The sequence below is a fragment of the Ranitomeya variabilis genome, chromosome 1 (assembly GCF_051348905.1).
Source record: "Ranitomeya variabilis isolate aRanVar5 chromosome 1, aRanVar5.hap1, whole genome shotgun sequence".
In the NCBI taxonomy this organism is placed as follows: Eukaryota; Metazoa; Chordata; class Amphibia; order Anura; family Dendrobatidae; genus Ranitomeya; species Ranitomeya variabilis.
Genome location: NC_135232.1, coordinates 115725638 through 115740540, shown reverse-complemented (window position 1 = coordinate 115740540; position 14903 = coordinate 115725638). Strand labels below are relative to the sequence as shown.

The 14903-nt window shown below is 45.3% G+C and overlaps 1 protein-coding gene across 4 annotated transcripts in view; it reads left to right on the top strand.

The window, feature by feature from the left end:
* Window positions 1–14596, top strand: part of LOC143806927 (uncharacterized) — a 110957-nt gene extending 96361 nt beyond the window's left edge. For 3 of the 4 annotated variants that reach the window (XM_077287998.1, XM_077287978.1, XM_077287989.1), the window contains 5 exons: window positions 4012–4094; window positions 6402–6546; window positions 11501–11583; window positions 12404–12548; window positions 14245–14596. In XM_077287998.1, coding sequence (XP_077144113.1) covers window positions 4012–4094; window positions 6402–6546; window positions 11501–11583; window positions 12404–12548; window positions 14245–14376 — 588 coding nt within the window. In that variant the 3' untranslated portion in view covers window positions 14377–14596. The remainder of the gene's footprint in view (window positions 1–4011; window positions 4095–6401; window positions 6547–11500; window positions 11584–12403; window positions 12549–14244) is intronic. The other variant, XM_077288006.1, reaches the window with a different exon arrangement.
* The last annotated feature ends 307 nt before the right edge of the window (window positions 14597–14903 follow it).

The following is a 14903-nucleotide window of genomic DNA, read 5'->3' as shown; positions in this document are numbered from 1 at the left end:
ATCTGAAAACAACACCTTGGACCACTGAGCAATAGTCCAGTTCTCTTTCTCTTTGGCCCTGTTAACCCATTACTTGCCAAATTAAAATTTTTACAAGTAAGGATTTTTCAGAAAAGGGCGTCCCAATATTCAATTAAAAATGACAATGACATGATTTCCTATTTTGAAAACATTCATTTTACAAACACAACACAAAAAATTGCACCTAATTATAAAAATTATAAAATCTTAGTTGCTAGAAGCTAAAGATTAAGTGTCTCAAAAAAAGGACATTGGTAGATAATGGGTTAAGACGCTTCTGGCGTTGCCTATTGGTCATGAGTGGCTTCACACTTGTGTCGCACTTGTAGCCTGTGTCCTGGATACTTCTGTGTGTGGTGAATCTTGAAGCAATGACTCCAGTAGCAGTCCACTCCTTGTGAATCTCCCCCCAATTTTTGAATGGCTTTTTATTAACAATCCTTTCAAGGCTGCGGTTATCCCGCTTGCTTGTGCACCTTTTTCTACCACACTTTTTCCTTCCACTCAATTATCCATTAATATGCTTAGATACAGAACTCTGTGAACAGCCAGCTTCTTTAGCAATGACCTTTTATGGCTTACCCTCCTTGTGGAGTTTGTCAATGACTGCCTTCTGGACATCTGTCAAGTCAGCAGTCTTCCCCATAATTATGAAGCCTACTGAAACAGACTAAGGGACCTTTATAAACACTTAGGAAGCCTTTGCAGGTGTTTTTTGTTAATTATTCTAATTTACTGAGATAATGACTTTTGGGGTTTTCATTGGCTGTAAGCTATAAATATCAACACTAACAGAAATAAACATTTGAAGTAGATCTTTGTTTGTAATGACTATATAATATGAGTTTCACTTTTTGTATTGAAGAACTGAAATAAATTAACTTTTTATGATATTGTGATTTTGTGAGAAGCACCTCTATATATAGTTTTCCTTATTTCCCCTGGATTAAGGGAGAGTGATACCTGTCCTGAAGGCCCCGACATCTATCTTCACAGCACAATGGAGAAGGCTATAATCAGGCATCCCAATTCTTGTCTGTTGGGAAACTGGAGGGTATCGGATCCCGGAGGCCGTCCGCCTGGAATGTACTGGTTCCGTCTTCCTACCCTGCACATCTGTCTCTGATGGCCGCGTATAGGCAAGGACCGTCCTCTTGTCTCTGTGTCCCGCCCCATAGACACAAGAGGGTACACTAGTGACGCAACCCCACACCGTGTTCACGGTCTATAGGGGGCAGATCAGAATGACAACCACTCTGCCGCCCATATGGCTACTTTCACACTAGCGTCGTACGACGCACGTCGCAATGCATCGTTTTGGAGAAAAAACGCATCCTGCAAAGTTGCCCGCAGGATGCGTTTTTTCTCCATGGGCTTGCATTAGCGACGCATTGCCACAAGTCGCATCCATCGTGCGACGGATGCGTCGTGTTTTGGCGGACCGTCGGCACAAAAAAAGTTACATGTAACGTTTTTTTGTGCATCGTGTCCGCCATTTCCGACCGCGCATGCGTGGCCGAAACTCCGCCCCCTCCTCCCCGGACATTACAATGGGGCAGCGGATGCGTTGAAAAACTGCATCCGCTGCCCCCGTTGTGCTTCTATTTCACAGTATGCGTCAGTACGTCGGACTGATGCACTGCGACGGGCCGACGCTAGTGTGAAAGTAGCCTATCTGCAAAAAAATAAATCATTATCAAAACACAAAAAAAACTAAGGTAAAAATGGGGCTGAAAGCAGCACCATGTCTGCCTCCTACTGACACTAATCTAAAAACTTATCGGCCTGGCTCCGGTTGGTGGGTGTATACTACTGAGAAGGAGCTAACTTTTTTTATTGGCTAGTGTCAGCAGCATACACCCATGGTTTCCTCTGTCCCCTAATGAAGCTATAGAGAAAAGACCAAAGCAAATGAAGAAGAAAGAAGAGCAGGATAGAAGCTGGTATGAGCAGGGAAAACTGCAGCACCCAGGATACACACGGACCTCACATCCAGCCTATATTACTGGAAAAAACACTCTTAAAATAAAAAATTGAAACTTGGGATCAGGCATCAAACTGCATATCATGGGGTTTAAAAAGGAAAGAATGAAAATTGCAAACTGAGAAATCCCCTCTAGCCTGCAAGTCCTTCTGAAAAGATTTTATCCCAAAGATGATCGAGAAAACTCACCACCTCTCCCATCTCCCAAAAGATGTAGATGTGTAGCGCCCCCACTGCCGCAGGGTCGAGGGGTACCCGGTACCGGGCCTCTGAGTCTCTGTTCTGGGGTTGTCACGGTGGCTAGACCCGGTCCGTGACCCTGCTGAGGGGCGTACAATGAAAGTGGAGGGAATGGTAATGATGTTATGGTGGTGCGGTGCAGGTCGCAGTAAATAACGAGGACACCAAGTTGCAGTCTCTTTACCTTTTACTGAAGACTTCAGGATCCTCAATCCGGAATACGGTTAACCGGGCTGCGCAAGCCTGGCCGGTCCGATGGCACCTCCAGAGTTCCCTTTGCAGGTGGAAATCTGTGCCTACCGTCTAGCGCTTGTGTGTTGTGGTCCTCCCCTGCTGTGCTCTCGGGATAGTCCCCACAACTGTTGTGTCTGTTTCTCGTGTTCCCTCACAACTCGATTCTGATGTTCTTTCACGTCCCCCAGATCTTATGGATAGGACGCACCCGTATGACGGGGAGGCTCAGAGCTCTTCCAGGACTCTAGCGTCGCCCCACTCCTGTTGTTACCCCCCCTGTGTCTTCCTGGGTCAATTGGATGAGACAGCCCGCCTATAACTGACTGTCCTGCCGTAGGTTTGAAGTTTGGCCTGGAGCTCTATACTTCCTCGGCGTTCCGGCCACCGGTTATGCGCCTCAATAGGATGTTGCCTCGTCTTACAGCACGACTCCTACTGGTATTCTCCTTGTTGCGTTGATCTAGTTTCTCACTCAGCACAATGAACCTCGCTTCTTGTCCTTTCTTGGGGTACCGCCGCTATATCGTGCAGGCACGGTCCCGTAACGTTCTCTCGGTGTGCTAGGCCTCTGTCAGGATCCCACCCCTGACAGGGACCCCTCTGAATCTTCCCCCTACAACACCCTCTGCCACAAGGTGTTGCCTGGTTCCAACCCAGCCAGCTTTCTGAACTAACTTTCTGCCTAACCCCCAGTTTTACCAGATTGTGAGGAGTGGCCTAATACATAGAACCCTTAGCTCCCCCTGGAGGCCAGACTGTGAAGTGTATTGGTGACTTGTGATACCTGGTCGGAAGAACTCCTTCAGGGCCATCAGACGTACCATAGCCCCCCTTAGCGGCGGAGCATCAGTACTGCAACGACCAGGACTCTGGGGCGCTGCAGATGCACCTCCTGCACCGTTAAAACTGGTGGCAGAAGGATGTCAAATTAAGAATGCAAAAAATGTCACAACGCAATCTGCCTGTCCCATGCAAATATGATCTGCCAGACTTGTTTTTCTATGTGTAACGGTGTTTCTTCTGCTGAACAAGTAACCTCTGAATTTTAGTGAATAGTAATCAAGTTGCATCTAAGTTTTTTTTCTCATAATTTTAATATTTAGTAATGGTCATGAAAACTGGAGGTTATTTGGCGGTAGTTGAGAAATTTTTGGTACTTTTTGTTTTTAATATGTTTATGGGTTTGTTTTTTTTGTCATCCAATTTTGTGTACTTTCCTTTAATATATCCCTATGAAGTCACTGATTTACTTTTCAAGTCTTGAAATTAAGATAATTAGATATTTTAGGTGGTTTCATGTGCCTGTCAGGCACATTGCGGCTTAGCTTCTGTATGCTCTCCCTGGTGCACACATTGGAGCCTATGCACAGGGAGACCATGTGGTCATAGTATCACTAGGTGGCACTTTACTTCATTTTATACATATATATTATTGCCTTATACTACAGGTTCTGAGTGCAGCAATGATGCTAATACTGTTTGTGTTAAGGAGAAGAAACTTTGCTTTTTGATATAAATCTATCTTTTTACAGGATATCATGGATTTGACTGATGACCCTCAGAGCAGCAGCCAGACTAGTAGTGTGCAAGACCTCTCTTCTCTGCAGCGTTCTAAGTAAGTGTATGGTCTGCTCATTAAGGGGGTTTTTCGGGCAAAAGATTAGTTGCAAAACTTATGAAAAATTAAGACACTCCATAATTTACTTGCTGTTAAAGTTCTGCTTTGTTCCTGAGCTGTAATATTCGGTAGCTCTGTACTTACTGCTACAGTCCATTCAAAGCACAGAATAGAGAGAAGTCCTGTCTGTGCTTTGACTGGCTCAGCCAGTAACTCTGCAGTGAGCTCTGAATGGTGATGTCATGGGGGTGTGGCTGGTGATGTCATGTGGGTGTGGCCTGTGAATTTCAGCAGGAGGGAGAAGAAGCCACATTTATTCTGACACTGGTGGAAATTCCCATTGAAGAGGACTATGTCTATTCTTGTGATTCCAACGTAGCAGAAAGTCTCCCGACACCTGTGAAGATCAGTTTAGGCTCCACTCAAGCGCTAACAGAGAATCTAAATCCAAGGTGAAATAATGGTGATGATTCTTCTGGCACACAGGGACTTATTTCTCCAAGAGCAAAAGGATCGGCAGTCCGAACTCATACATGCCGGTTCCTATTCTTCCCCAAGGAAAGAGTCGGGAGGCCTTCAAACAGATTAGACCTGTGAACATTTGAGAGACCGAGTGCTGAAACGGCAACCCGAAACCCACTTATTTATCACAAAGTGTCAATACTGCAATTTAACATATCACAGAAAACCTTCAAAATATTCCCCCTTCCACCACACACACACTACCCCTCTGCAAAATATGTGTACATATACAAACACACTACCTCTCTGCAAAATATTTATACACACACACACTGCCCTTCTGCAAAATATATACAAACACACACAGATACACACACACACTCCCTCTAACCAAAGCAGCCCCCATCCCCACCTGTTTCAAACTAAACGTAATAAATTTAATGTCCAGCTCCCGCTGGAGATCATATCAGTGCACGCCCGCGCTGTCTTTACTCCTGTTCGGCCCCGGCAGCAATGTTGCATATTGGACCTGGGGCTGACAGCATCGTCGGGGGGGACACAGAGATCACGGGGGGTGGGGGGAGGGGCACAGAGACCACAGCACAAATATCACAGGGAGTACATAGCAGGGGGGCACAGGCATTACAGGGGGCAAATAGAACACAGGGGGGCACAAAGCTGGTAGTCACAGAGATCACAGGGGTTCACATAGCTGGGGGGGCAGAGATCCCAGGAGGTCATATAGCTGGAGGGCACAGAAATCACATGGGGCATATAGCTGGGGGGGGCAGAGTGATCACAGGGGGAACAAAGATCACAGAGAGGCACATAGCTGGGGGACACAAATCAGAGGAGGCACAGAGATCACAGGAGGGCATATAGCTGCAAGGCACAGAAATCACAGGGGGGCATATAGCTGGGGGGCAGAGAGATCACTGGGGGAACAGAGATCACAGGGGGAACATAGCTGGGGACACAGATATCACAGGTGGCACATAGGTTGGGGACACAGGGACCACAGGGGACATACAGCTATGGGGCACAGAAATCACAGGGGGAGCACATAGCTGGAGCCACGGAGATCACAGGGAGGCACAGAGTTCACATGGGGGCACATAGCTGGGGGAACAGAGATCACAGGGGGAACATAGCTGGGGACACAGAAATCACAGGGGGCACATAGCTTGGGGGCACAGGGATCAAAGGGGGAGCACATACCTGGAGCCACGGAGATCACAGGGTGGCACAGAGATCACATGTGGGCACATAGCTGGGGGGCACAGAGATCACAGGGAGCACATAGCCGAGGGGGACAGATCACCAGCAGAAAGGCACAGAGCTGCAGGCATAGAAACCACCAGCACGCAGGCACAGAAACCACCAGCACACAGGCACAGAGATCGCGCTGGACTCTGACAGCAGCTCCTCTTCCAGGACAGGAGGATGGGAGCGCATTGGGTGCTAACCCCGCCCACCCTGATGACATCATCATTCATTTGCAGGCAGCGTTCTGTAATGAACGCTGCATACCGTGCACATTGCGGACACCGCAGGCCAGAGTTTCTCCAACCCTGGTTTAAATGTATTCGCGCCTAAAAGACGCAAATACATTTGAACATCGGAAGGGAGTGGAGTGTGTTTGGCGGCAGGCCTGGCATAAGTGCCCACAGAGAGGGCTCTTTGCGTGCCTCCTGTGGCACGCGTGTGCGATAGGTTAGCCATCACTGGATTAGACTGTCGTCCAGGCCCACTATTAATGACAATTTCAGCTGACATTAGTCTATTGAGTAGAAGCCCTCTTCTTGAGGCTGACACATTATTGTTCTTTATCTCCTTACATAGTGTGGAGACTGTATCACATGAGTTTCTTACCGTCGGCCAGGAAGACCCAGATCCGGGGTTAGGCTTGACTTCAAGAAAGAGAAGTGCGCAGTGCATGGATGATGGAGACGTTCCTGCACTACCAAAGAAACCCAGTGTTTCAGAGGTAACATTATATTGTGTTTGGGTCTAGTTCTATTTCTCGAATACCAATCTTCTTCTTTTGTGGCACAGATTACGTCATATAAAAACATACAGTAGATGTGAATAACTCCCATTGTTCTTGGCATACATCTGTGTGTTGATTAGTTTCCTATTGTATTCAGGGCTTCAGATTAATTCTGTTTCTACAGTGACTTACTATTAAAACAGTATGCAATTAGTTCTGACTGCCATCATGACTTCTGACGGCTGCAGACTTTGGCCCCTCACTGCTGCGAACCATCCCTACCCTCTATAGCAAGACAAATGGATTAATTCCTAGACTAAATTCACAAAATACATTCAGACTCCAGAATTAAAGGGAATCTGTCACCCCAAAATTCGCCTATAAGCTAAGGCCACCGGCATCAGGGACTTATCTACAGCATTCTGTAATGTTGTAGATAAGCCCCCGATGTCACCTGAAAGATAAGAAAAACAGGTTATATTATACTCACCCAGGGGTGGTCCCGATGCGGTTTGGTCCAATGGGCGTCGCAATCCGAGTCCAGCGCCTGCCATCTTCATACGATGGGCCCCGGCGCAGGTGTACTTTATCTGCCCTGTTGAGGGCAGAGCAAAGTACTGCAGTGCGCATGCGCCGGGAAAGGTCAGAGAGGCCCAGGGCCTGCGCACTACAGTACAAGCCAAGACCACGAGTGGGAGAATAATACAGAAATGGTGACGTGTTGCTAATATGCTTTTCCTCTGATTGTTTTACTCCGAGTTTCAGCTTACATATACTGAGGTAAAAATACTGACCAAATAACGTGTGAACGAGGTCTAAAGGAGAAAATTGTGGTGCAATTTCTCTCGGGAACAAGTGTTTCCAATTGTATATGGAAGAGGAGTGTGAGGTGCTGCTGGAGGAGGCGACTATAAAGGAGAAAAACTGTGCTGCAGAAAAATGCTGTGTATAAAGGAGGAGCATAAGGTGCAGGAGGAGGCTGTGTGAAAAGGAGCATGAGGTGTAGAAGGAATAAGGCCCCTTAACTGCCGCCGTTAAAAGTCGTATCGGCAGTCGTTAAGGGGTTAATATTTGCTTCAACAAAATGACGCCGGTTGTGTTCCGTGTACCACTTCGGGAGCGTTGCTATATTCAACCGCAACAATTTATTTTTCTTGCGGCAATGTAGAGACAGTTAGTTACTATGCCTGGGCAACACCGGGATCTTCAGCTAGTATATATATACTGTATATGTATAGTGTATATATACATATACAGGTGCTTCTCACAAAATTAGAATATCATCAAAAAGTTAATTTATTTCAATTCTACAATACAATAAGTGAAACTCATATATTATATAAAGTCATTACAAACAGAGTGATCTATTTCAAGTGTTTATTTCTGTTAATGTTGATGATTGACTTACAGCCAATGAAAACACAAAAGTCATTATCTCAGTAAATTAGAATACTTTATAACACCAGCTTGAAAAATTATTTTAAAATCTGAAATGTTGGCCTACTGAAATGTATGTTCATTAAATACACTCAATACTTGGTCAGGACTCCTTTTGCATCAGTGCGGCGTGGCATCGAGGCGATCAGCCTGTGGCACTGCTGAGGTGTTATTGAAGCCCAGGTTGCTTTGATAGCAGCCTTCAGCTCATCTGCATTGTTGGGTCTGGTGTCTCTCATCTTCCTCTTGACAGGCGAGTTTTCTCGTCAATCAAGCACAGTGATACTGTTATTTTTAAACCAGGTATTGATACTTTTAGCAGTGTGGACAAGTGCTGAGTACTGCTGGAGAATGAAATTTCCGTCTCCAAAAAGCTTGTCGGCAGAGGGGAAGCATGAAGTGCTCTAAAATTTCTTGCTAGACTGCTGCGCTGACTTTGGTCTTGACAAAAGACAGTGGACCTACACCAGCAGATGACATGGCTTCTCAAACCATCACTGATTGTGGAAACTTCACACTAGACCTCAAGCAGCTTGGATTGTGGCCTCTCCGCTCTTCCTCCAGACTCTGGGACCTTGATTTCCAAATGAATGCAAAATTTATTTTATTTAGATGGAAACACCTTGGACCACTGAGCAACAGTCCAGTTCTTTTTCTCTTTGGCCCAGGTAAGACGCTTCTGGCATTGCCTATTGGTCATGAGTGACTTGACATAAGGAATGCGACACTAGTAGCCTGTGTCCTGGATACTTCTGTGTGTGGTGGCTCTTAAAGCAATGACTCCAGCAGAAGTCTACTCCTTGTGAATCTCCCCCCAATTTTTGAATGGCCTTTTATTAACAATCCTTTCAAGGCTGTAGTTATCCCAGTTGCTTGTGCACCTTTTTCTACCACACTTTTTCCTTCCACTCAATTATCCATTAATATGCTTAGATACAGAACTCTGTGAACAGCCAGCTTCTTTAGCAATGACCTTTTGTGGCTTACCCTCCTTGTGGAGTTTGTCAATGACTGCCTTCTGGACATCTGTCAAGTCAGCCGTCTTCCCCATGATTATGAAGCCTACTGAAACAGACTAAGGGACCTTTATAAACACTAAGGGTACCTTTACACAGTGCAATTTTGATCGCTACGACGGCACGATTCGTGACGTTGCAGCGTCGTATGATTATCGCTCCAGCGTCGTAGACTGCGGTCACACGTTGCAATACACAGCGCTGGAGCGATAATTTCATGACGTATTTGCGATGTAGAAGCCGTTGGTTACTGTGCGCACATCGTATACAACCTGTGTCACACGATGCAATCATGCCGCCACAGCGGGACACTAGACGACGAAAGAAAGTTTCAAACGATCTGCTACGACGTACGATTCTCAGCGGGGATCCGGATCGCAGTAGCGTGTCAGACACTACGATATCGTAAATGCATCGCTGGAACGTCACAAATCGTGCCGTCGTAGCGATCAAAATTGCACTGTGTAAAGGTACCCTTAGGAAGCCTTTGCAGGTGTTTTTTGTTAATCTAATTTACTGAGATAATGACTTTTGGGGTTTCATTGGCTGTAAGCTATAAATATCAACACTAACAGAAATAAACATTTGAAGTAGATCTTTGTTTGTAATGACTATATAATATGAGTTTCACTTTTTGTATTGAAGAACTGAAATAAATTAACTTTTTATGATATTGTGATTTTGTGAAAAGCACCTCTATAGTTTTCCTTATTTCCCCTGGATTAAGGGAGAGTGATACCTGTCCTGAAGGCCCCGACATCTATCTTCACAGCACAATGGAGAAGGCTATAATCAGGCATCCCAATTCTTGTCTGTTGGGAAACTGGAGGGTATCGGATCCCGGAGGCCGTCCGCCTGGAATGTACTGGTTCTGTCTTCCTACCCTTCACATCTGGCTCTGGTGGCCGCATGTTGGCAAGGAAGGACCGTCCTCTTGTCTCTGTGCAGATGCTCCAAACACTAATGATGTGTTAGGGGGAATAAGGTCCCGCCCCATACACAAGAGGGTACAGTAGTGACGCAACCCCACACCGTGTTCATGGTCTATAGGGGGCAGATCAGAATGACAACCACTCTGCCGCCCATATCTGCAAAAAAATAAATCATTATCAAAACACAAAAAAAACCTAAGGTAGAAATGGGGCTGAAAGCAGCACCATGTCTGCCTCCTACTGACACTAATCTAAAAACTTATCGGCCTGGCTCCAGTTGGTGGGTGTATACTACTGAGAAGGAGCTAACTTTTTTTATTGGCTAGTGTCAGCCTTCTAGTGGCAGCAGCAAACACCCATGGTTTCCTCTGTCCCCTAATGAAGCTATAGAGAAAAGACCAAAGCAAATGAAGAAGAAAGAAGAGCGGGATAGAAGCTGTGCTGATATATGAGCAGGGAAAACTGCAGCACCCAGGATACACACGGACCTCACATCCAGCCTATATTACTGGAAAAAACACTCTTAAAATAAAAAAATTGAAACTTGGGATCAGGCATCAAACTGCATATCATGGGGTTTGAAAAGGAAAGAATGAAAATTGCAGACTGAGGAATCCCCTCTAGCCTGCAAGTCCTTCTGAAAAGATTTCATCCCAAAGATGATCGAGAAAACTCACCACCTCTCCCATCTCCCAAAAGATGTAGATGCACCACCTGCACCGGTAAAACTGGGGGAGAAGGATGTAAAATTATGAATGCAAAAAATAACAACGCGATCTGCCTGTCCCATGCAAATAAGATCTGCCAGACTTGTTTTTCTATGTGTAAGGCCGGAGACACACTGGTGCGAGATACGGCCGAGTCTCGCTGGTTAAAAGCAAGCTGTGGCACCTGCACTCCGGAGCGGAGCGTGCAGCTGCATAGCAATACATGGAGCCGCACGCTCCGCTCCGGAGTGCCGGTGCCACAGCTTGCTTTTAACCAGCGAGACTCGGCCGTATCTCGCACCAGTGTGTCTCCGGCCTAACAGTGTTTCTTCTGCTGAACAAGTAACCTCTGAATTTTAGTGAATAGTAATCAAGTTGCATCTAAGTGCATTATCATTAAGATTTTTTTTCTCATAATTTTAATATTTAGTAATGGTCATGAAAACTGGAGGTTATTTGGCGGTAGTTGAGAAATTTTTGGTACTTTTTGTTTTTAATATGTTTATGGGTTTTTTTTGTTTGTCATCCAATTTTGTGTACTTTCCTTTAATATATCCCTATGAAGTCACTGATTTACTTTTCAAGTCTTGAAATTAAGATAATTAGATATTTTAGGTGGTTTCATGTGCCTGTCAGGCACATTGCGGCTTAGCTTCTGTATGCTCTCCCTGGTGCACACATTGGAGCCTATGCACAGGGAGACCATGTGATCATAGTATCACTAGGTGGCACTTTACTTCATTTTATACATATATATTATTGCCTTATACTACAGGTTCTGAGTGCAGCAATGATGCTAATACTGTTTGTGTTAAGGAGAAGAAACTTTGCTTTTTGCTATAAATCTATCATTTTACAGGATATCATGGATTTGACTGATGACCCTCAGAGCAGCAGCCAGACTAGTAGTGTGCAAGACCTCTTTTCTCTGCAGCGTTCTAAGTAAGTGTATGGTCTGCTGATTAAAGGGGTTTTCCGGGCAAAAGATTAGTTGCAAAACTTATGAAAAATTAAGACACTCCATAATTTACTTGCTGTTAAAGTTCTGCTTTGTTCCTGAGCTGTAATATTCGGTAGCTCTGTACTTACTGCTACAGTCCATTCAAAGCACAGAATAGAGAGAAGTCCTGTCTGTGCTTTGACTGGCTCAGCCAGCAGCTCTGCAGTGAGCTCTGAATGGTGATGTCATGGGGGTGTGGCTGGTGATGTCATGTGGGTGTGGCCTGTGAATTTCAGCAGGAGGGAGAAGAAGCCACATTTATTCTGACACTGGTGGAAATTGCCATTGAAGAGGACTATGTCTATTCTTGTGATTCCAACGTAGCAGAAAGTCTCCCGACACCTGTAATGATCAGTTCAGGCTCCACTCAAGCGCTAACAGAGAATCTAAATCCAAGGTGAAATAATTATGATGTATCACCAGGCTAAAGCCCCCATACATAAGACAAGTGTCAGGTCATTTGGCCTGCAGCTATATTTCCCAGCTCTCCCATACACAGGAGTTCACCACTGTTTTCTGAGACAGACCCTGCCAGACTCTTCTGGCACACGGAGACTTCTCTTCAAGAACAAAAGGATCGGCAGTCCGAACACCTACATGCCAGATCCTATAATTCCCTGAGGAAAGAGTCGAGAGGCCTTCAAACAGATTAGACTGTCGTCCAGGCCCATCATTAATGGCAATTTCAGCTGACATTAGCCTATTGAGTAGAAGCCCTCCTCTTGAGGCTGACACATTATTGTTCTTTATCTCCTTACATAGTGTGGAGACTGTATCACATGAGCTTCTTACCGTCGGCCAGGAAGACCCAGATCCGGGGTTAGGCTTGACTTCAAGAAAGAGAAGTGCGCAGTGCATGGATGATGGAGACCTTCCTGCACTACCAAAGAAACCCAGTGTTTCAGAGGTAACATTATATTGTGTTTGGGTCTAGTTCTATTTCTCGAATACCAATCTTCTTCTTTTGTGGCACAGATTCCATCATATAAAAACATAGATGTGAATAACTCCGATTGTGCTTGACATACATCTGTGCATTGATTAGTTTCCTATTGTATTCAGAGCTTCGGATTCAATCTGTTTCTTCCGCGACTTACTAATAAAACAGTATGCAATTAGTTCTGACTGCCATCATGACTTCTGACGGCTGCAGAGTTTGGCCCCTCACTTCTGCAGACCATACTTATCCTCTATAGCAACACAAATGGATTAATTCCTAGACTAAATTCACAAAATACATTCAGACTACGGAATTAATCCTAAGGCCCAGATAAAGAAGACTATTGTGTCCTCATATCAGACCTTTGATTGAATTCGGACCAATGTTATTCTATGGTTGTGTCTTCATCTGCTTTTTTTTTCCAGCTCGGATCGTATCACGATCGGACTGGGAAAAAGTGGCAGCATGCTGCGATTGTAATTGGAATTCGGATCGCATCCCGCAATAGAAGTCAATGTGTGCGAGAAAAAATCACACAGCACTCGGACCATGCAAGTGCTGTCCGATTTTTACACACCGATCTCCTTGTAAAAGCCGGCAATTCATATTTGGGTACAGTAAAATCACACTGACAGGATAGAATAGAAAAGATAGAATAGATATATACACATAGAATACATATATATATATATAGATGTCAGTGACACACACATGTATACAGTATATGTATTTATATTACATAGATGGAAGAAAAGCCAGTAATTCATTTACCGTGTTCTGTAAAATAACAGCAGGAGCCGACAGGATAGAAGAGGTGGATTACATACAGTAACTACATAGGTAGATATATAGATGTCAGTAACAAATACAATTAGTACAGTGTGTGTGCAAATTACTGGACATGTATTAAATTAATAAAAGATTATTTTTTTTTTTAAAAATGGCGTGGGCTCCCGCGCAATTTAAGTAACCAGCAGACTGAAAGCTGACGACTGGTGGCAGATGTTTACAGCCTGGGAAGGGGGCAATACCCATGGAGCTTCCTGGGCTATTAATATCAGCTCACAACTGTATACTTAGCCTTTACTGGCTATTAAAATGGGGGACCCCCCCATAATTAATAACCAGCAAAGGCTATGCAGACAGCTGTGGGCTGATATTAATAGCCTGGGAAGGGGCCATGGATACTGCTCCCTCCCCGGCTAAAAACATCAGCTCTCAGCTGCCCCAGAAAAGGCGCATCTCTAAGAGACAGTGCTGGACCACAGAACTGCACAGCTCTGTCGCTGGAATAGTGGCCGCTGCCGGGAACTGCACAGCCGCACCCTATTCAAATCAGTGGGTGGTGGATGTGCAGTACTCGGCCGACACTGGGAACAGCTGATCTGCAGAGGTGCCAGGTGTCGCACCCCCACTCATCAGACAATGATGACCTATCCTAAGGATAGGCCATCAGTGTTATAGTCCCGTACAACCCCTTTAAATCAGTAAAGGAGCATAGGTTTGCAAAGGTATTAGTTGCATCAAAGACCATTTTGCCACAGCAGAAGATAAATGCCGCAGGGTAGCTGCTGGGGAGGAATTTGTTGCTGATTTACTATATTGTCCCTTAGATTTTACATTGGTCTCCAGACTGAATCTTGTGTCTTCATTCATGTTCCAGATTCCCGACAATCAAGATACAGACCTACACAGTCCGGCCAAATCTCATGACTTGGCTGCTGAGGAAGAGGCTGCTCCGGTGCCTGAATATTTCTTTAGTGACATTTTCATGGAGGTTGATGATGCCATCTGACAGCTACTGGCTTCATACCTCGTCATGTACAGTATGTGTGCTGGATGTCCTATGTATGCTACTGGGATTACAGATGATGTATTATTTATGTTACACTGTCTTTTTATGTTTATTTGTATGTATAAATGTTGTGTGCAGTCACACCTTATCAAATGCCTCTATTTATTTATTTAATGTTTATTTATTGGCTCATTTTGGGCTGTAGGCCGCTACATGTTGCTGTGCGATGCATTACAGGATGCTAATTTTGGGTCCCGGTACCTGGACCCAGGGCCGGCGTCAGCACCCGGCATACCCGGGCAAGTGCCGGGGCCCTGTCGAGATGGGGGGGGGCCCACTCACGCTGTGTGGGATACATTGGCCGCTTGCCAGCTATTTTTCCTGCCGCCGGCCCTTTAAATCTGCGGGCACGGCGGTTCTACAGGTGCAAACAGCGGGAGCTGGCCTGGCTCAAGCATCTCAGACTCAGTCAGGGCAGGCACATAGGGGTTAAGAACACAGCGTGACATTGTTTGTGGGTGGAGAGA